This window comes from Schistocerca americana, chromosome 4, assembly GCF_021461395.2.
Source record: "Schistocerca americana isolate TAMUIC-IGC-003095 chromosome 4, iqSchAmer2.1, whole genome shotgun sequence".
Classification (NCBI taxonomy): domain Eukaryota; kingdom Metazoa; phylum Arthropoda; class Insecta; order Orthoptera; family Acrididae; genus Schistocerca; species Schistocerca americana.
The window spans coordinates 495,747,904-495,768,866 of record NC_060122.1 but is presented as its reverse complement, the minus strand read 5'-3'; the positions used below and the strand labels follow the sequence as shown (position 1 = coordinate 495,768,866).

Below are 20,963 nucleotides of genomic sequence, written 5' to 3'. Positions count from 1 at the left end.
ATTTTTGTCTTCTACTACCTAAATTTCGTATCAGACATTTCTTTCATTTGCTTACCCTTTTCTTCTACCCATTTCTTGAACCTGCATACAACCTCTGTTGAAATATTGTCCACTTTCTTCTGTTGAAATATTGTCCACTTTCTCCGAAATGTCTTTATTTCAACTAACTTCTTTTAAAATAGCTTTAATTTTGCAAACTTCTTATGAAGTATCTTTAATTTTGCTAACCTCCTCCAAAACTGAATTTATTTTCACCACTTCATTACACCCTAACTTCATTTTTTTTTCTTCTAAAAGATCACTGAGCTTTCCAATTATATCACCTTCTTTAGCAGCCATTCCTGAAATTCTTTTCTCAAAGCTCAGAAAGATGTTCTTATTCTAAATACACCAAGTAAAATACCTTTTACCACTTCTGAAATTAAAATTTTCATGCTACTGTAAGTAATGTCATCTTCTATCATTCACTCTAAACAATGCTCCATGTTTGTCATGCAGCTGTTGTCAACCATTACATTCAAAGCTTCTACCCATGTATATTTTTGTACAAAAGTTACTGAAAAAGCATCTGGTCATGCATTACGTGGTAATATTAACTTGCATTTAGTGCATCTTCAGCTCCTCTTAAATCCAAATCATCACAAACTTTGTGTACGTATTTTGCCAGTGTCATATGGATGGCAGACTGTGACCTTGTCTGGTATTGAATTTCATGAAATAAAAAGGCTCGGTGAATCTGTTTTGAGTTACAGTTGATATTTACTTTGTACTTTCCTCACAATTATGTTGTCTTCTCTCTAAAATTCTAAGATTGCAGCGAAGTCACTATGTTCTGGAGCACAGTGCCCAGATTCTCATGTTCATCATCATGGCTCAGGACTCCTAGTTTTTATGAATTTTGGTGGAAATTAATTAAAGTTTTACCTCTTCTCTCATTGTCAGTTTATACTTGGCAGGAAACATCTAGTCAGGATCTGCCCTTTGTTGATGCTAAAACTTTAAGACAAAAGAATTTCATTTAGTTCATGATTTGTAGTATGTGCAAATAAATAATAATAGTTTGATATAATAACTTGGTTTATTTGAAGTGCTAAAGGTCCTTCTTCATGGTAATAGCTCATTGACAGTAATGTTTTACTGCACGTCTGCTTTACTTTTGCACTTATTTGCCATTTACATGTACACAATTTCTGTAATGCTGCACCACCTTCTTTAACCCCTCTGCCTAGAAGTCTGCTGCTTGAAAATTGAACCAGTTGGTAATGCCAGTCTTGAGTTCATCATTATACTGAAATTGTTATCCGCCCAGCCATTTTTTCAAATGGAAGAAGAGGAAATAGGAACTTGGTGCAAGGTCGAGACTGTACAGATGATACTCAAAAACTTCATAATGAAAATCTTGAATCCTCTCCTTGGTATCAGCAGCAGTGCGAGAGTGTGCTTTATTGTGAAGGAGGATTATGCCAGACAACAGTTTCCCGCGGCATCAGTTTTGGATCGCACATCTCTGTTTGGTTAGCATTTCACAGTATACGTCAGCTGTAATTGTTGACCCAGTGGCCATGATATCAATCAAAAGCATGCTCTTTACATCCCAAAATGCATTAGCCATCATTTTTCAATTCAAGAATGAAGTTTGCTTAAACGTTTTTCGTTTGGGTGAACTTGAATAGCACCACTGCATTGAATGTTGTTTCAATTCTGCATTGGCATATGATGTCCATGTCTCATCTCCCAAAACAGTGTGAAAAAGCAAATCATCTCCATCTTGTCTGTGGTGCTCCAAAATCTCTCCTGCACTAAGCATTCTTTGCTGTTTGTGCTGATTGGTGAGCATTTTTGGAACCCACCTCACACACAGTTTATGATACCCAAGCTGTTCAGTAACAATCCTGTAAATTGAGGCTTGAGTAACATTTTGGAATTCATTAGTCAGACCAATGATCATCAATTGTGAATCAAATCAGAGATTTTGGTTTAGTTGATCAACGATGTTGTTGGTCCAAATACTGGGCCTGCCACTCCACTGTTCATCATGAAAATTTGTGCAGCCATTTTAAAATTCTTGGCATCATTTTCAAACTTGTTTGTCTCTCATTATTTCAGGTCCATATTCTAGGCATAACTCACAATGAATTTCAGCAACTGGAGATCCTTTTGCCTGCAAAAATCTAGTCACACTGTGCACTTCACAACTGGCAGGATCTACAATTGTTTTGACCATTGTGATATGCTCCCACCAACTGGTAAACAACTGCAGTAATTTCCTAAAGAGTCGGTAGACAGTGCAGCATGTGTGAAACTTCGTTCAGGTGTACCATCAGTTAAATATTAGTTGCTGGACCTTAAGTTTTGGAATACATCTTGTAGAATGCAAGAGGGGTGAGTGATTTGTAAGAATCTTTTTTGTTTATAAAACAAGTTAAGTGGGAAATTCTTTAACATATAATATTAACATTGCAGCTAAGAGTCTGCTCCATTCATGTCTTTTCATCACTGTATAATCAGAATGTTTCACCACATACAGACATTACAGCTTGCATAAGGATTCCTCCTACCAGCCTGCTGGTCATGTGAGCATCAGAAAAGTCTTCATGTCTGTTCATACTTCTAAATTTCAACGATGTCAATAAATAAGTATTCTTCTGAGTTTAGCAGTATTAAATTATCTGTGTAAGTGAGCATACCTCTGAAGATTTCCTGATTGTTTTGTTTGTAGATGATATGAAAATAGCAATAAAATAGCAAATGAAGTATGGTTTTAGAAAGAGGTGTTAACAAAATTTTCAAGGACATAAATATATATTCCTACATTTACATCTATTGATTGCAAGCCACCTTGTGTTGTGTGACTGAGGGTATTTTGTGTAACAGTGTCACTTCCCCCCTTTCCTGTTCCAGTCACAATTTGTGTGCAGGGAGAAAGATTGTTGGTAACCAATACTTCTCTTGTAACACCTGCCACAGGAGTTGAGTGAACATCTCCTTGATACTTTCAAGCTTACTGAATGAACCTGTGAAGAAATGCACGGCTCTTCTTTTTCTCTTCCCCAGTTTCTCTGTTAATCTTATATTGTAAGCCTGATAGGCAGTACTCAGTTATCAGCTGGATGAGGATTTTATGGTGGAATACACTTCCTAAAGATTGTTTAATGAATCTCAGTTTGGCATCTGGTTTTCCTATTGTATGGGATTGTTCCACTTTCAGTCATTCTCTATGCATTCTCCCACATACAAAAAAAAGTCAACAATGCACGATGTAGGAATTATCCAGATGGGAACAAAATTGGATTGGTAGATAAGATATACATGTACAGACAAACAAACAATTACAGTTTCAGAAAAAAAAATAGATAAATTATTCAGGAGGAAGAGGTTAACAAATTGAGCAAGTCAGAACATGTTGGCCCACATCTTTGTACAAGCAGTTATTCAGCATTCCATTGATTGAAAGAGTAGTTGGACATCCTCCTGTGGGATATGCTGCCAAATTCTGTCCAATTTGCATGTTGGGTCATCAAAATCCTGAGCTGGTTGGGGGACCCGGCCATAATGCTCCAGACATTGTCTATTGGGGAGAGATCTGGTGACTTTGTTCACAAAGGTAGGGTTGGGCAAGAATGAAGACAGGCAGTAGAAACTCTTGCCATGTGTGGTCTTGCATTATTCTGCTGAAATGTAAGCCCCGGATGGCTTGCCATGAAATGCAACAAAGCAGCTTGAGAATGTCATTGACATACTAGTGTGCTGTAAGGGTGCCACAGCCATCAACCAAAGGGGTCCTGCAATAAAAAGAAATGGCACCCCAGACCATCACTCCTGGTTGTCAGGCCAATTTCCTTCCACCAGGTGAAAACATGGCTTTGCAAACAGTCATAATGTGAAATTTTTCCTGTTTTGACATCAGTGCACTGTTTTCACTTGTCAGCACATGTTGATTTCTTTTGTAAAGTGACTTTTAGTGTAAAGGGTTAAGAAGCTTAAAGTTTTCCATACAAAATGCAATGGCTATGGAGAAGAAAGACTGTGCACTGCTGGCAAAGTTGTTTTATCGCAACGGCAGCAGTTGCAGCAGTGCATTGCACTACCATCACCAACAGAAATAGTTGCAAAGAGCCCTCATGTCAAGAAATGAGCTGAAGAATATGTTTAATAAATCTGAAGAAAGAGGTGGATTAGGTGGTGTTGGAGGTGGCCAATTCCCATGGCTTTTGTTGATGAAGTTGCTGTAGCCAATCGTGCAGCACATGCCTCACATTCTACAGCCAGTGCTCCAGCTGTGTCATAGGAATTATCTCTCTCCTGATCAACAGTTCAAAAAATTTTGAAGTATATTTTGCACTAGTGTCCCTACAAGGTTCAGAATGTGCACCAAATGAAGCCCCAAGATAGACAACAACTCTGTGAATTTGCCCCTCAATTTTTGGCACTCACAGAAATGGATGGTATGTGGTCGGGGAGTATTCTTTGGATGGATGATGCATATTTTACTCTGCACTGTGTCTTGAATGCACAGAACTGTCGCTTATGGGGTTCTACTCCACCACATGTGCAGGAACATCCAATACCCTCAGCTTATGTGACTGTGTGGTGTGGTTTCACAAGTGCCATCATTGCTAGTCAGTTTTTCTTTGGGGAGCTGACACTTCACATGACCTAACAGGTGTACAGTGACATCTGTATGTTATAAGTACCTCATTGTGCTAGAATGTAGCTGTGTCCACATCACTATTTTCATGAAAGTTGGGGCAGCACCACATGTCACTTGTTAGGTGAAAGACTTGCTTTGAGAAACATTTGGTAATAACTGCATCATCTCAAGGCAATTATTAGATATGTGGTTTTCCAGACCTGCTGGACTTCTTGTTGTGAGGATATATGAAAGATTGTGTGTCAAGGATGTATCAGGCCTCTTCCTGATCAGAAAGATAGCATACGATGAGATATCACTCTGATTACACCAGATATGCTGTGAGCAACTGTCAACCATGCCGTGTTACGAATGCAGCATGTTGCTGAGTTGGGAGACCATATTGAACACATGTCGTAACTTGTGATCCTATCCTCATAAATGTGCCAGGATCACCTTTATCATGTGTTTGATTATCTTCCTCTTTTCCTGCACCCACACCACATTCTGACTGCTTACGGTGATGCAGAAAGTGGAACTTTTTTTCAGCATACTCTATGAGCACACCAATTAATGAAAAGACTTATGATGTTTCATTGTACTGCTATGTGTGCAGCCTGCATTGCAGAATTAGGAACACCATCTGCGTAATTATAATTGTGTGGTATGTGAGAAGTTTGTTATTACCTCTTAAATGAAAATACATTTCAAATTTGTTTACTTGTTCCACATCCATGTGGGTATTTACATAGGGGACATGAAAGGAACATTAACTTATCTCTCCTTCTTTGTAACTATATATTATATATCCTTGTTTCATGATATGATATACACACTACTTGATTATTTACTCATTTTGGATCTATGGAAAAAAGTATCTAATGTAATCTAATCTTCATCTGTTGAAAAGTTTTATTTGCATTTGTATTCTGCAATCACTTGTATCAATCTCTGCCATTTTTGTATTAATGTGAAGTTAGAAGGCAGGAACCATATTATGATTTTTTGCAGTGAAATAAGTTTGGAAGCTCAAAATCTGTGTTTTGACCTTCTGTTTTTCATCTTTCATTTTGTTGCCAATATGATCACTGCACGACTGGAGAGATGTCTTGATTTGTTTGCTGTATTTACACAAACCCAAAATTTCAAAGGATTTTGTCAGATCAGTTGGCAGAATTTTTCATTTGAATTCGCCGAACGCTTTTTGCATTGTCACCTTGTGCTCATTTTGGCTTTTTTTCAGATTATGTTGTCAACTTTGACTTCAGTTACATCTGTGGTGAAGCTCTTTTTGCATTTGTAGCAACTTTCTAACATTGCTACTGAACCCTGATGGTTTCCCATCTCTCAAACCTCGTTTGGCATGTACCTTTCTGAAACATATTGTACAATATTTTTGAATTTTACCCATTGGTGCTTCATATCTTTGTCCCCAGTGATGAATTTTTATGTTGACTGCTCAGATAATCTGCAAACTGTTTGCCACCACATTTGTTAAGGAAAAATATTTCCTTACCTTTCTTAACATTGTTTTCAACATCTGCAGTCATTGATGTTATAACTGACTTAGTTGAAATGTATGTAAAAAAGGAAGGAAGACTGGAGTTTAATGTCCCATTATCAGTGTGGTTGTTAGAGAGGGAGCACAAACTTGGATTATGAAAGGATGGGGAAGGAATTCAGCTATGTTATATTTGAAAGGAACCATCCCAGAATTCACCTGGAGTGCTTCAGGTAAATTACAGAAAACCTAAATCTGGATGGCATTAGGCTGTTGCTAACCTGTTGCTCCCATAAGTTAGTTCTCTAACTAATCACTAAAAGTAATTTTTAGTAAAGACCTTTAGAATAGTCTCACTCAGATCCTTGTCACAGCTCTAGTTCTACTGATGTGGATCTCTCAGTCAGTAGCTGGCGAGTTGAAACCTCCCTAAATAACAATAGCATGATCATTAAATTTACCTGTGATGTATTCCAGGTTTTTTTCTTAAATACTCCAGCACTACATGTACTGAGGCAGGTGGTCTATAAATGTTTCAGCCGTCTTTGATGCTCACATTGAACCAGATTTTTTCATATTCAGATCATGCAATAACCTCACTAAATGTTATCAAGTTTTTTATGGCAATAAATATGCTATTACCTATGGTGCCTAACTGATTCTTGTGATATAAATTGCACTCTGAATTTTCAGTCAACTTTCAAGTCTTGTTTCTACCTGCTTCTCGTTCTAGTACTACAGAGGAAATTATTATCTTCAATAGGTGAAACATTCATTCAGTTAACTAATACCACATCAGCATTACTTCTTTCTGATCTGCAAGGATGAATATTCTCTCCTGTGATTAACATGGCAGAAATATATATATTTTTCTTAGATTATGGAATATACAAGTAATTCTTCATCAAGCCTATGGAAGGGTTCCTCTAACCTAAAAAGAGCATTTGCATAGTACACATACTCTGCTATCCAAGCAGTCATTTCCTCAGTTCATTGCTTGCCTGGCCTAATGGAGGTAGGGAGAAGGGAGTTACAGTTCTTCAACTGACTGTGGAGGGTAAGAAATCTGTGTCTGAAATCATTGCAGAATTGTCTTTGTTCTTGTTTACGCCCTTCATTCAGTTAAGAACCAGAGAACTGTGTTCTGTCCTCACTGCAGTGCTACAAATCATGAGCCACACTGTCACCCCATGTCTGTGGGAGGTTACCATAAGACAGTCTTCTATGGAACCAAAGATGATGTCAGAACCCAGGGATTAAGTATCATTCACACTGACACGAGCTATGATTTGCAGCTGACTGCACCCAATGCTCTTAAATAGAGCTGCTGATCGAGTTTCTTCTAATTCTTAAATAAGATTTCCTGGCAACCGTGATTGCAAAATGGTCTTTTTTGTGACCTGTGTACTATTTTTCTGAAGGGATCCATTAAGTGGGTAATGTTGAAGCAATGAATGGCTGATGTACCTGTCTTCTGCGCTTGTTTGGACAATTGGACAAAGGCTCAACAGTCAGGGCATTTCATGTTGTCTCAGGCGTGCTATCAACAGTGGGGAGTACCTCATACCTGTTGATAAGGTGTAAAAAGGTAGCCATGCGACCGGTACCAACATTTGCCTTATGCTCTGAGATATGCAAAGCCACCACTGTCCACCAATCATCCTCAGGTGATAACAAAGCAGTCATGTCACACAAATTGGTAGAGGCAGTGACTTAGGGGGATCAGAGGCAGCAGAAATGCCACAAGTTTTCACGGGTGTCTCAGAGCAGCCTAGAGCAGCTGCCTGAAGCCTGTTGATGATGGCCTATGTGGCTTCTACCTGTTTACTGACAGATTTCCCTTGTGTCTACTAACAGTAAGCATGAGCCCTGTCCATTTATAACTATGCAGTACTTTGAAAGAATGTACTTTACCAAGTAGTCAGGGTTAGCTGAGATATTACAAGCAGCTCCCAGCAACCAGAAATAAAAGTCAATGACAGCTGCTCTGTAGATAACATAGAGGCTACACTAATAAAGTTATCATCTACAAAGAATAAAATAAGATAATAGAAATAACCTCTGGTAGCTTTTAAACAATGAGTTCTTATACAAAAAACAAAGGTTCAAACTGCTATATAAGCACTGGGCATTTAGTCTATCACTCTGCACACAGCAGACAACCAAATGTTACCTTGAGATCTGATGCAGTACCATGTGTTATTTAATGTTCCCTGCTTGAAACTGAATCAAATGACAGTGTCAGTTGTAGCAGCATAGAAATACACTACAGAGTCAACTACACATTAATCTAGCAATTTTAAACACAGAAAAATTAAATAAAGAGCACTAAATATGAATAGAAACAGTTAGTATGTTTTTGTAAAGACAAGCCCATATTATCTCAAATAACTGATGTTACCTTGATAATAGTAATAAGTTACAGACTGGTGGGACAACTGTATACAGATAAAAAGATGTATATGCTGCAGATAGAAATATCGAAATTTTGGAATATTTATCCACTGTAATAAACATTCTGTTTCAGCAACAGTTGTTTTTGATCCTGCAAAATGTTATAATAACAAAATATTTCAGGTGATTTAGCAGAGGAAGAAGAAGTTCTTCAGTGGCTTATTACGCAGAAGACTGAAGATCGTATTGAACTTATAACAAGAGTGATGCTGGAAGAAATGGTTGAAAAAACTCAGTATTTAGCAGTTTATTTTTGTGAGTTTGCACATACATTTAAAGACACACTTTTAAAAGTTATTGCTATATTAAAATATTACTAAATTAATGAGCTGTTTTCTATTTGAAGATAAGGCAAGCTGTCATATCTGTGATGAGATAATAGAGGGCCTGGAACACATAGATGATGAATGTGATGTCTTTGGCATACATATGGTCAAAATTCTAGATCCACAACTAGCCAAGAGATATTCAATAAAAACTTTTCCAGCACTGGTGTATTTCAGAAATGGAAACCCTTTACTTTTTGAAGGTATGTCTTCAAAATAGTTTAAATGCATGATAAGTCATATTTTTATGGAACACTTATATTTCTCTTTTCCTTTTTTTCTTTTCTTTGTCTTGGTTTTATTGTTTTTTCATTCTTATGCATGTTTAGCATCCTGACCAACATTTGGAAACTAAGTTCATGTAAAGTGAAAATGTCATACTACATCTACATACATCCACTGATAATAGCATAGCAACTGCTTATGAGATCTCTGTGACATTAGTAATTAGCTGTGTGTATTTCCCTTTTGTAACTCATTTAAAAACTACCTGCACATCATAATAGACCTAAAGCCAGTATGAAAAACAGACTACTAAAGAGGAGAGAAATATAAAAGTTGAAAGAAGAGACAAAAAAAGAAGAGAAAATATACTTTGCCTCCTTGTTTACGGTTCGGAATCAGGTTATGTACTCTGGCAGTAAGATATTCATCAAGCTCGCACCTAACATAAAGCAAGAAATATGGAATCCCTACCAGTTCAAAAGAAAATTAAAAACATACCTCATTGGCCACTCTTTTGTACAAATTATCTGAATATCTAGACATTGAAAAGTTTTGTTAACTACAAGGCAAGTAATAATGTTGAAAAATCCAAGATGGAAGAGTGACGATATTATGAAAAAGATAGTTTGCTCTCACTATATTGTAGGGATGGTGGTTTGCAGATAGGACAACAGAAACACTGCTAAATAAGTAAGAGTTTGTTCAAAAGGCCTTCTTCTGGAGTAGAAAATGGGTGTGTGCTGTCTGATCCAGAAGAAGGCCTTTTGGCCACAAGCTTACTTGTATAGCAGTCTGTTTTGTTGCACCTATCTGTGACTCAGTATCTCCACTATATGGCAAGTAGAAATCTACCCCCTTCGTAATTCTGACAAGTAACAGTTTTTGTTATAAAGCTGTATGATGAGTAAAATACTACTAAATTAAAGTCCCCCACCACGTTTATCTGTCAGTATGTGAAGGGTAATTGCAGGATCTACTGTAGAGATTTTTATATGGTTTCTGTAGTAGATAGACTAATGTATAAGGAAGGTTTGTGTGTATAATTTATAAATAATTTGAGCAAATTGGCTGAACAGTGATTAGCTGTTTTTCTGTCTGTGTGTGAAATAACTACTGTAGGGGTTTTGCTAATAGATAGACTGTTTCACAAGGAAGGTTTGTGTATATAATGTATTCATGCTGTGCCAGATAAGTCGTCTGGCTATAGGTACTTATTGCTACCCATATGAAGCTGGGGCAGGTTGGTAGTATACAATAATTAGATATCAGTACATATTATTGATGTAAAAAATATTATCTATGAAAAATGCCATTGCAATCATATAAATATAATGTTAGCAGTTTTATTATTAATTTACCTACCTACATATATATGGCACAAGCATGAGTTGCATTAAGCATTCTAGTGGCAGTTTATTCTTAATACAGTATACAGATGTTACTTTGTCTTATGGTAATGTATAACATGACTCGTTCTAAATCCCTGAAGTGTCCTCTTTTTGATGGTAACTGTGGAACGTGGTGAATGAATGCATGAAAGAGGACGAATAGAGAAGCAAAGAGGAAACAGGAAAATACAAAGGAAGGGTGATGCAGAGATGCACGAAGATGCACACTTGAAGATACAAGAGAATGAGGGTGATACAGACTGAAAAAGATAATAGGGTCCTAAGATAAGGGGGAAAAGGATGGACAAAGGTTTGCCACATACACAGAATTAATGTCTGAAAAGACTATGGCTATCATGCAACCTGTGATAGCCTGAATGCTATGCTACATGGAATAATTGATGAGAATTTATTTGTTTCAACATCAGTACCAGTTATTAATCTTCAATTTTGCCTTGTGTTGGCATATTTGTACATGTTTTCCTATCACATATAATTGCAGTTGTGGGTGTATATCTTGGGCAAAAGTGTTTTAGCAAGCTTACAAGAGATATAAAGCAAGAACTCACACATTCAGAAATAAGTTGCAGGGCCAAATCACATCATTTTCTGAAATCTGAATTGAAATTCCCTGTTGGCAGTCTGCACTATTGAAACTTTGTAAAACTTGTTACTGATCAAACTGCAGTGATTATATTGTAACTGCACAAGGATGTATGCCTCATACGCTGTTCGTTTTCTATTTATTGTAACAATAATTTTACAAATTACAGTCTGTCCTAGTAGGGAGGAAGGTCCCTGTGGTCAAATGACATGAGTTCAGGGTTCTCCCTCAATTTAATGAGGTCATCCTCATAAGAGGGTTAGTGGATAGCATCCACGAGCCCATTGACTTGGACATTCCACTGAATGTAATGATAATTAATATTGACACTAAACAGATAATGGAAATTCCTGCAATAAAACAGAAATTGTTTATGTTTTATAGTTCTGGCATATTTTTAGAAAAAAATTATTTCCTTTCTGTATATGTGTGTAGACTGTTCAGGGGGAGTCCACTAAAAGAAAAATTAAGGAAAGTAACATTCTAATAAGCAGAATGTAAAGATTTAAAATTTTCACTGTCAAGGAAATAAGATATCTGTGGTAAATACAGCAGTAAAAATATGGTAAACTATCTGCATAAAGTGAAAGTAGGATAAATGTTTTATACATGCACAGTATGTTAGAGACAATTTCGTGAACCAAATTTTTAGGAAGAGCTGGAATGAGCATTGCACCTACAGCACTGCATACATGAAAACTGGCATTAAAATAACGTTAGTAGTCACAATACATACTGCAAATATACTTTACAATCAGAAAAATAGTGAAATGTAATAAGTAAGCTATCACAGGAGCTAGGGTAATGTTGTAGGCATAACGTTATGAGCACATAATAAAACTGAGACATGATGTGAAACATATCTGCATATTGTCATTGTGGCTGTTAAATGTGACTCAAAGGCAGAAACAGAGTTATACAGTGACACATGCTGAAAATTGCAATTATTAACTCACAGACATCAACATGCCACTCTATTCTCTGTCCTGACATGTTTATGATTTGCTTACAACTGTATATTCGTTTTGACAGAACATACAGTGGTGTTATATTTTCATTCAAAGATGTAGTCACAATTTTGCAAGTAAACTGGGATGTCACACGTATAAATTTGGCACTCTTGTTTTACATTGTTTCCATCTTTTATGGGTTGAATGTGTATTTGTCAAAACCAGTTCCAGCCCTTAGCTTATTACTGAAGCCTCATTCACACTAGTTACCTCAGAAGTTTTGCATTTTATTGTATTTTTGCTCAAAAATCAATTTTTTCATGATATTTTGTGTACATGCTGTAAATACTCGTGTTTGGTGACACATAAGGTTCCTGGATTCTTCTAACATGGTATTAATTGATGTACCTTACTGCATGTATCAGGCTTCATACATTACCCTTCTTGGCTTTGTATCCAAAATATGTAGCAAAATTTTGATGTAGTACAAGTTATACTACTCCACACTTCAAGTCTTTCAGTGTTTTGTAATAAGATATTCTCCCTATCAGTCTCATTCTTCTGATGTGAAGATACTTTTCATTACTTCATGATGTTTACAATCTCTAAAACCTTCAAATTAGTGGGTTGTGTAACATTCTAATTTTCTACTTTAGTAGAAAAATACATCCATGAAATACAACAGGTGTTATAATGGCAATGGTACATATTTGCGAATGCTATACCTTTCAGTTGAAATCTGCTGTGCTTGTTCCTTATTTACACCTCTGCATGGTATCCATGTACTTGTGAACGACTACTGTTTGAGATATACCGACATCATATTTTGCATGTGTTTCCTGCATTCTGTTCTAACATCAAACACCTATTACACAAATATTTCACTATTCTGTTGCTTTACCACAAAACATTAGTGGTTGCCTACTTTTGAAGGGTAAGGATCATACAGTATGTGAAGAAACTGATTTAAATAGTTTTTTGCCCTGTTCTGGTGTTGGTCATTTGGTGGCATAAGTCCTTATTTTTGCAAAATTCTTCAGACTTGATCCACATACTCTCCCCCATTTTGGGAAGATAAGGTACCAGTTTTCCACTGTGACAAGTCATGTGGTCAGCTGAATTTCATCTAGATTGTGCTGATGGCTTGCAAGAACCAAGTCTTTTCTAAGAATTGCTGGGCATATGCTGTGTATAATTTTTGTGCTTGTAGTCTACAGTAGGTGCACATGCTTATCTCCTTGATTGTAGATGGCAGCAACATACACACAGAGATACGTGCCTGGATTACAACATTAGATTGGTAGTAATTGGTGTGTGTGTGGAAGACAGCACAAAAGCAAAGAGTGACAAGTAGGACTGACAGCAATTGTTAGGTGGAAGCTGGGCTTTGGACAAGACTGTCACTTGACTTCTGTCTACCATTGATCATCATGTAGACTGCCTCCAGTGAGACAACTAAAGAAAAAAGTGAAGGGATGAATAGTACCAAGTTGTGGGTACTAATGACAGCAGATTCTGCTTTGGTTTCAATTATGACCATTACTGAATGAATGTGTGCGAACAGCAGCATCAACGGTCTTGTATCAGGGAGTGGCAAATGGCATAACTTGTTGGTTGCTTATCCTGACTTCATACCTCAGGTGTTAGTTGAGGAAACATTAATCATTGCAGGTTACCTTTGTCAGAAAGGTGTTCTCACCCAGCAGGAAACTGCTCATGGATACCCAATGGGCATTAATCAGTGTTAGTCAACTTTCCTGACCCAAATGAGAATGATCATCGGTTCTGTCCCATAATATGCTATACAGAATGTGACTGGTTAGCTTCTGGTCTGGTTTGCAGCACCATAAACATTAGTAATCCCCCCCCCCCCCCTCGTCTAATACACATGCTCACCACACTTACATTTTATTTCCTAAATTACTTTCTTCTTATTATCAAACTATGGAAACTCGAAGTAGAAATATCAACAATGTAGGAAAGATAGATTGCTACTTACCGCAAAGATGACATGTTAATCTGCAGACAGGTACAATTAAAAGACACTTACATAAAGCTTTCAGCTGCAGCCTTCATCAGCAAAAGAGAACTATACATAATTCATATACACAAGCAAGCACGCCTCGTGTACACATGGCCACCAGCTCCTGCATCTTGGGCTGGAAAGCAACTGTCATGTGGGATGCAAGCAGCAATCTCTTCCCACCCATACACTGCTATCCGTTCCCCTTCCCTGCTCCCTCCAGACTGCTGCTTGCATCCCACGTGATAGTTGCTTTCCCACCCGAGATGTTGGAGTTGGCAGTCATGTATGTATGAGGTGTGTGTGCTTGTGTGTATGAATGGGGTGCGTTTCTCTTTTGCTGTTGAAGGCTATGGCTGAAAGCTTTATGCAAGTGTCTTTTAATTGTGGCTGTCTGCAGCTTAACTTGTCTTCTTTACAGTAAGTAGCAATTATCTTTTCCTACATTGCTGATATTCCTACCTGGAGTTTCTTGTGTTTGATTTTTATGAACGGCCTTTCTTCCATCCTACAATGGTGTGGTGTTTTCCTTTGTTACTCTTCTCTATAGCATTGCTCTTCTCAATGTCGATTATTCTCTGCCTTCCCAAATGCATCTACTACTGAGCCACACTGTATCAATGATTGTCTGCGCACAACACAGACTTCATGACCACACAGATTGTTGATGCAGTATCTGATACCCCAGATTCTTTCCTCTGATAGTTATAATTATATTTATTTCTGTTCATCTGACTTCATCCCTTATCCTGGCATACACTAATGTTTTATTATCCATACCTACCCATGTCACATGAACTTTTGATCTGCAGCCTAAACCATCCACCTTCCCCACTCTGCCTTTATTGCAACACACACACACACTCCCATACATCATCGTTCTTTTCTCCCATGTTTCTGTATGTTTTTAATGTATTTGTGCATGTTTTTATGTGGTTTCACATGGTCTCATACATTTTTGTGTATTTTTATGTATTTGTGCACATTTTTATATATCCGGCATCTTAATGTGTCTTTACATGTTTTTTGTGAAACAAATACTAACAAAGAGATAGAGGGGCTGGCCAGTACTTACCTCAGCTCAGTACAGCCGATAGATACACAAAAAACAGAAACAAAAAATTAACCAAAAATTTACGTTCCTAGCTTTCAGAACAAATGTTCCTTTATCAGGGAGGAGAGAGGGGAAAGAAAGGGAAGAAGGGGAAGTAGATTCAGTTACTCACAACCCAGGTTATGAAGCAACAGGGAAAGGAAAACAGGGAGGGTAGCAAGGATGGAGGGATGGTTGTCAGAGGGAAGCCAAAGATATTCTACTGTAAGTACTGTGCCAGCTTCAAACCAAAGAGGATGCATACAGAAGTAAAGAGGTATATAGTATAAAGATAAACACAACTATGTAGGATGAAAAGATGCGTTAATGGCTAAAGAGGAAAGGGAAAGAGGAGAAGACTGAAGAGTAAATGGGAGTGAGGTGGTTTAACGTAGGTTCAGTCCAGGGGGATGCCGGGATGAAACGATGTGTTGGAGTGCAAGTTCCCATATCCGCAGTTCAGAGGGACTGGTGTTGGGTGGGAGAAGCCAAATGGCACATACAGTGTAGCAGGTTCCTAGGTCCCTAGAATTATGCTGGAGGGCATGCTCCGCTACTGGGTATTGGACATCTCCAAGGCGGACAGTTCGTCTGTGTCCGTTCATGCGCTCAGCCAGTTTAGTTGTTGTCATACCGATGTAAAAGGCTGTGCAGTGCAGGAATGTCAGTTGATAAATGACATGTGTAGTTTCACATGTGGCTCTGCCTTGAATTGTGTATGTTTTACCAGTAGCGGGGCTGGAGTAGGTGGTTGTTGGGGAATGCATGAGGCAGGTTTTGCAGCGGGGTCGGTTACAGGGGTAGGAACCGCTGGGTAGAGAAGGTAGTCTGGGAATATTGTAGGGTTTAACAAGGATATTACGGAGGTTAGGGGGGCGACGAAAGGCAACTCTGGGTGGTGTGGGGAGAATTTTGTCAAGGGATGATCTCATTTCAGGGGTTGACTTGAGGTTGGTTGGTTGGGTTAAAGATTAAAGGGACCAAACTACAAAGGTCATCGGTCCCAGGTTGACTTGAGAAAGTCGTATCCCTGGCGGAGTAATTTGTTGATGTTTTCGAGGCCAGGATAATATTGGGTGACAAGGGGGATGCTTCTGTGTGGTCTGGGGATAGGAACATTGTTGTTGGACGGGGAGGAATGTATTGCTTGGGAGATCTGTTTGTGGACAAGGTCTGCAGGATAGTTGCGGGAGAGGAAAGCACTGGTTAGGTTATTGGTGTAATTGTTGAGGGATTCGTCACTGGAGCAGATACGTTTGCCACAAATACGTAGGCTGTAGGGAAGGGAGCATACGATGTGGAATGGATGGCAGCTATCAAAGTGAAGGTACTGTTGTTTGTTTGTGGGTTTGATATGGACAGAGGTGTGATGAATCCCTCAACAATTACACCAATAACCTAACCAGTGGTTTCCTCTCCTGCAACTATCCTGCAGACCTTGTCCACAAACAGATCTCCCGAGCAATACATTCCTCCCTGTCCAAAAACAATGTTCCTATCCCCAGACCACACAGAAGCATCCCCCTTGTCACCCAATATTATCCTGGCCTCGAAAACATCAACAAATTACTCCGCCAGGGATATGACTTTCTTAAGTCAACCCCTGAAATGAGATCATCCCTTGACAAAATTCTCCCCACACCACCCAGAGTTGCCTTTCGTCGACCCCCTAACCTCCGTAACATCCTTGTTAAACCCTACAATATTCCCAGACTACCTTCTCTACCCAGCGGTTCCTACCCCTGTAACCGACCCCGCTGCAAAACCTGCCTCATGCATCCTCCCACAACCACCTACTCCAGCCCCGCTACTGGTAAAACATACACAATTCAAGGCAGGGCCACATGTGAAACTACACATGTCATTTATCAACTGACATGCCTGCACTGCACAGCCTTTTACATCGGTATGACAACAACTAAACTGGCTGAGCGCATGAACGGACACAGACGAACTGTCCGCCTTGGAGATGTCCAATACCCAGTAGCGGAGCATGCCCTCCAGCATAATTCTAGGGACCTAGGAACCTGCTACACTGTATGTGCCATTTGGCTTCTCCCACCCAACACCAGTCCCTCTGAACTGCGGAGATGGGAACTTGCACTCCAACACATCCTTTCACCCCGCCATCCCCCTGGACTGAACCTACGTTAAACCACCTCACTCCCATTTACTCTTCAGCCTTCTCCTCTTTCCCTTTCCTCTTTAGCCATTAACGCATCTTTTCATCCTACATAGTTGTGTTTATCTTTATACTATATACCTCTTTACTTCTGTATGCATCCTCTTTGGTTTGAAGCTGGCACAGTACTTACAGTAGAATATCTTTGGCTTCCCTCTGACAACCATGCCTCCATCCTTGCTACCCTCCCTGATTTCCTTTCCCTGTTGCTTCATAACCTGGGTTGTGAGTAACTGAATCTACTTCTCCTTCTTCCCTTTCTTTCCCCTCTCTCCTCCCTGGTGAAGGAACATTTGTTCTGAAAGCGAGGAACGTAAATTTTTGGTTAAATTTTTGGTTCTGTTTTTTGTGTATCTATCAGCTGTACTGAGCTGAGGTAAGTACTGGCCAGCCCCTCTATCTCTTTGTTAGTATTTGTTTCACATCTTTATATGAGATTTTCCATTAATCATTTACATGTTTTTTACACGTTTTTATGCATTTTTTGCTTCTCCAGCTCCTCCCACAACAATTGACACCTATTGTGCCCATTTCGGCACCATTCCCATTTCCTGCCACTATGGACCCTTCTCCATCTTTCTCACCAGTTCAGAAAAGTATCCCTTTTCCTGGCTGAAACCCAGTCCCTCATCCTATTTCTCAAATTCTGCCTAAACCATGGAATCCCCCCCCCCCCCCCTTGTTTATTCATAAAGATTGCTTTTTATGGACCTCACTCTCCTTCAGAATGACCTACACCTACTCAGATTCCACCAATCCCTGGTCCTCACAGAACCTAGGACTGCAATTACATATCTCCATGACACAGGTACACCAACTGCCTCTTCTCCCTCCACAGATACTAAAACTTTGCAATCCCTACTCCATACATCACATATCTGAAATTGAATACCTAGTTCTCCAGCACCTGGAGCAGTATTCTAGACCCAACCCATGCCATTCCCACAGTGTTCTTCCTTGTCCACCCTTAATAGCACCTTAAGCCTGCCTAGCTGACCTTTTCAACATGCCACATTCCTGAAAACTCCCCACTGACTCTACCTAATCCAGAGCCAAAACATTCCCGCAACACTATTGTTAACCTTTCCACCAAAGACTGTCAGCTCGACAGAAGTATCAGTCCTCTCCAAAGGCCTCTGCTCCCACCTTTAGTCCTACACCTAAATTTAACCATCTGAACTTGTCAAAGACCTACCCTCCTTCTGCTGATCCCTGCAGTGGAAGCACTTCTCTTCTGCCAGTCCCTCCAACCAAAGCCACCCTCCTTCCAACATTGAACCCTGTCTGTTCCAGTTCTTACCACCATCTAACTGTGATCCCCCCCTCCTCCCCCACCTACCTATCCACCAACTGTTCAGCTTCTAGGAATTTGTTACTTCCAGTTTAAGCTCACCATCCTTCCTAAGGTACCTTCATTTAGTAGAAGAAAGAGTAGTCATACACAACCTCAAAAACAAATCCTAACCTAATCATCCTATCCACAGAAAAGGCTCCACAACTGTTGTTATGAATCACAGTACTACCTGGCAGAAAGTCTCCACCAATTATCTGACTCCTCCACCTACAAATTCTGCCAGAGTGATCCCATCCAAGAAGTCCAAAACAACCTCCAATCCCTGCTTAAAGCCCTAGGTCCTTCTAAGAATCACTCCCCTGAATTCACTTTCCCTCCTCACTCCTATGACACGACACCCCGCACACCCATCTTGTACCTGCTCCCCAAAATCCACAAGCCCAACAATCCTAGATGCCCCATTGTGGCTAGTTGTTGTGCTCCCTCAGGATTTTCAGCCATGATAGACCAACACCTCCACCCAAAAGCCTTAATCTAGACTTCCATGTCAAAAACACCAACCACTTCCTTTACCGACTCTCCACTCGTCCCACCAATATTCATCATGCCCATGGTCTTACTGATACTGAACACTACCTTTCTCAATGTCCTTCAGACGCCAAAGACACCACCCCTTTCCTCACACACCTTACTAACTTTATCTAACGCACAACTACTTCTCCTTTGAAGGGAAGGTATACAAACAAATCTGTGGCACCCTCCTATGCCATCCTGTTTATGGGCCATCCAGTGGAAACTTTCCTAGCCTCCTAAAACCCCAAATCCCTGGTGTAGTTCAGACTGGTTGGTGATATCTTCATGATATGGACTCAGGGCCAAGACACCATATCCTCATTCCTTCACAGCCTCAACACTTTCCCTCCCATTGGCTTCATCTGGTCTTCCTCAACTACATGTGCCACTTCCCTGGACATTGATTTCCTCCTCTCTGATGGCTCCATCTGCATCTCTGTCCACACTAAAGCTGTCACCCTACAGTAAATGTATTTCAACACCTGTCATCCCTTTCACACCATAAAGTCCATCCCATACAGCCTGGCCACCCAGGGACGGTGTATCTGCAGTGACAAGAACTCCCTTGCTCATCATGCTGAAAGTCTCACCAAGGCCTTCACAGACAGGCACTATGCCCCAGACCTAGTCTGCAAACTGATTTCCCATGCCATTTCCCCTTGTGCCTCAATGCTCCCACCACCCCAAGAACCAGCCACAAAGGAGTGTCCCTTTCATCACCCAGTACCACCCTGGACTGGAACAACTGAACCACATGCTTTGCCAGAGCTTTGATCATCTAAATGAGAGAGATCCTACCCGAGATACAAGGCGTGTTTTTTAAGTAATGTCCATTTGAACATAAGTACACAATGAAAGGTTATTTCAGAAAAGTAAATTTATTTTCAGAAAGTACATACTTCACTCTATTTTTCGACATAGTTGCCAAGTTTGTTCAAACATGTATCATACCTCTCAACCAATTTTAAAATACCCTCTTCATAAAAACTTGCTGCCTGCTCCAATAACAAAGAGTTCACTGCCATTTTCACGTCATTGTCATCATTGTAACAGTTACCACTGAGGTGTCGTTTGAGGTGGAGGAACAGATGGTAATTGCTCAGCGCAAGATCAGGACTGTAGGGTGGGTGGTCTAAAACTTCCCAGCCAAAACTGTCCAATAAATCGTGGGTCTGACCTGTGGTATGAGGTCTTGCATTGCCATGGAGAAGGACAATTGTCTTTGTCAGCATGCCGTGTCTTTTGTTTTAAATTGCTCTGCATAGCTTTCTCATGGTTTGGCAGTATGCTTCTGCATTGATAGTGGTTCCTCGTTGCATGAAGTCGACCAACAAAACACCATGCCTATCCCAAAACACCAACACCATGATTTTGTGCTGGGATAGAGTCTATTTGGCCGTCACCTTTACAGATGAGAGTGTGTGTGTCTCCTCCATTCCATGCTCTGTTGCTTTGAATAGGGTGTGATATGCGAAACCCATGTTTCATCTTCAGTTACGATCTGACTCAAGGAGAGGAGGAGGAGGAGGAGGAGCTTAGTGTTGAACGTCCCGTTGACAACGAGGTCATTAGAGACGGAGCGCAAGCTCGGGTGAGGGAAGGATGGGGAAGGAAATCGGGCATGCCCTTTCAAAGGAACCATCCCGGCATTTGCCTGAAGCGATTTAGGGAAATCACGGAAAACCTAAATCAGGATGGCCGGAGACGGGTTTGAACCGTG

The 20,963-nt window shown here is 39.8% G+C and overlaps 1 protein-coding gene across 3 annotated transcripts in view; it reads left to right on the top strand.

The window, feature by feature from the left end:
* LOC124612943 overlaps positions 1-20,963 on the top strand; it is a 453,322-nt gene that overhangs the window by 393,633 nt on the left and 38,726 nt on the right. For all 3 annotated transcript variants that reach the window (XM_047141447.1, XM_047141449.1, XM_047141446.1), the window contains 2 exons: positions 8,709-8,840; positions 8,932-9,114. In XM_047141447.1, the coding sequence (XP_046997403.1) occupies positions 8,709-8,840; positions 8,932-9,114 (315 nt within the window). The remainder of the gene's footprint in view (positions 1-8,708; positions 8,841-8,931; positions 9,115-20,963) is intronic.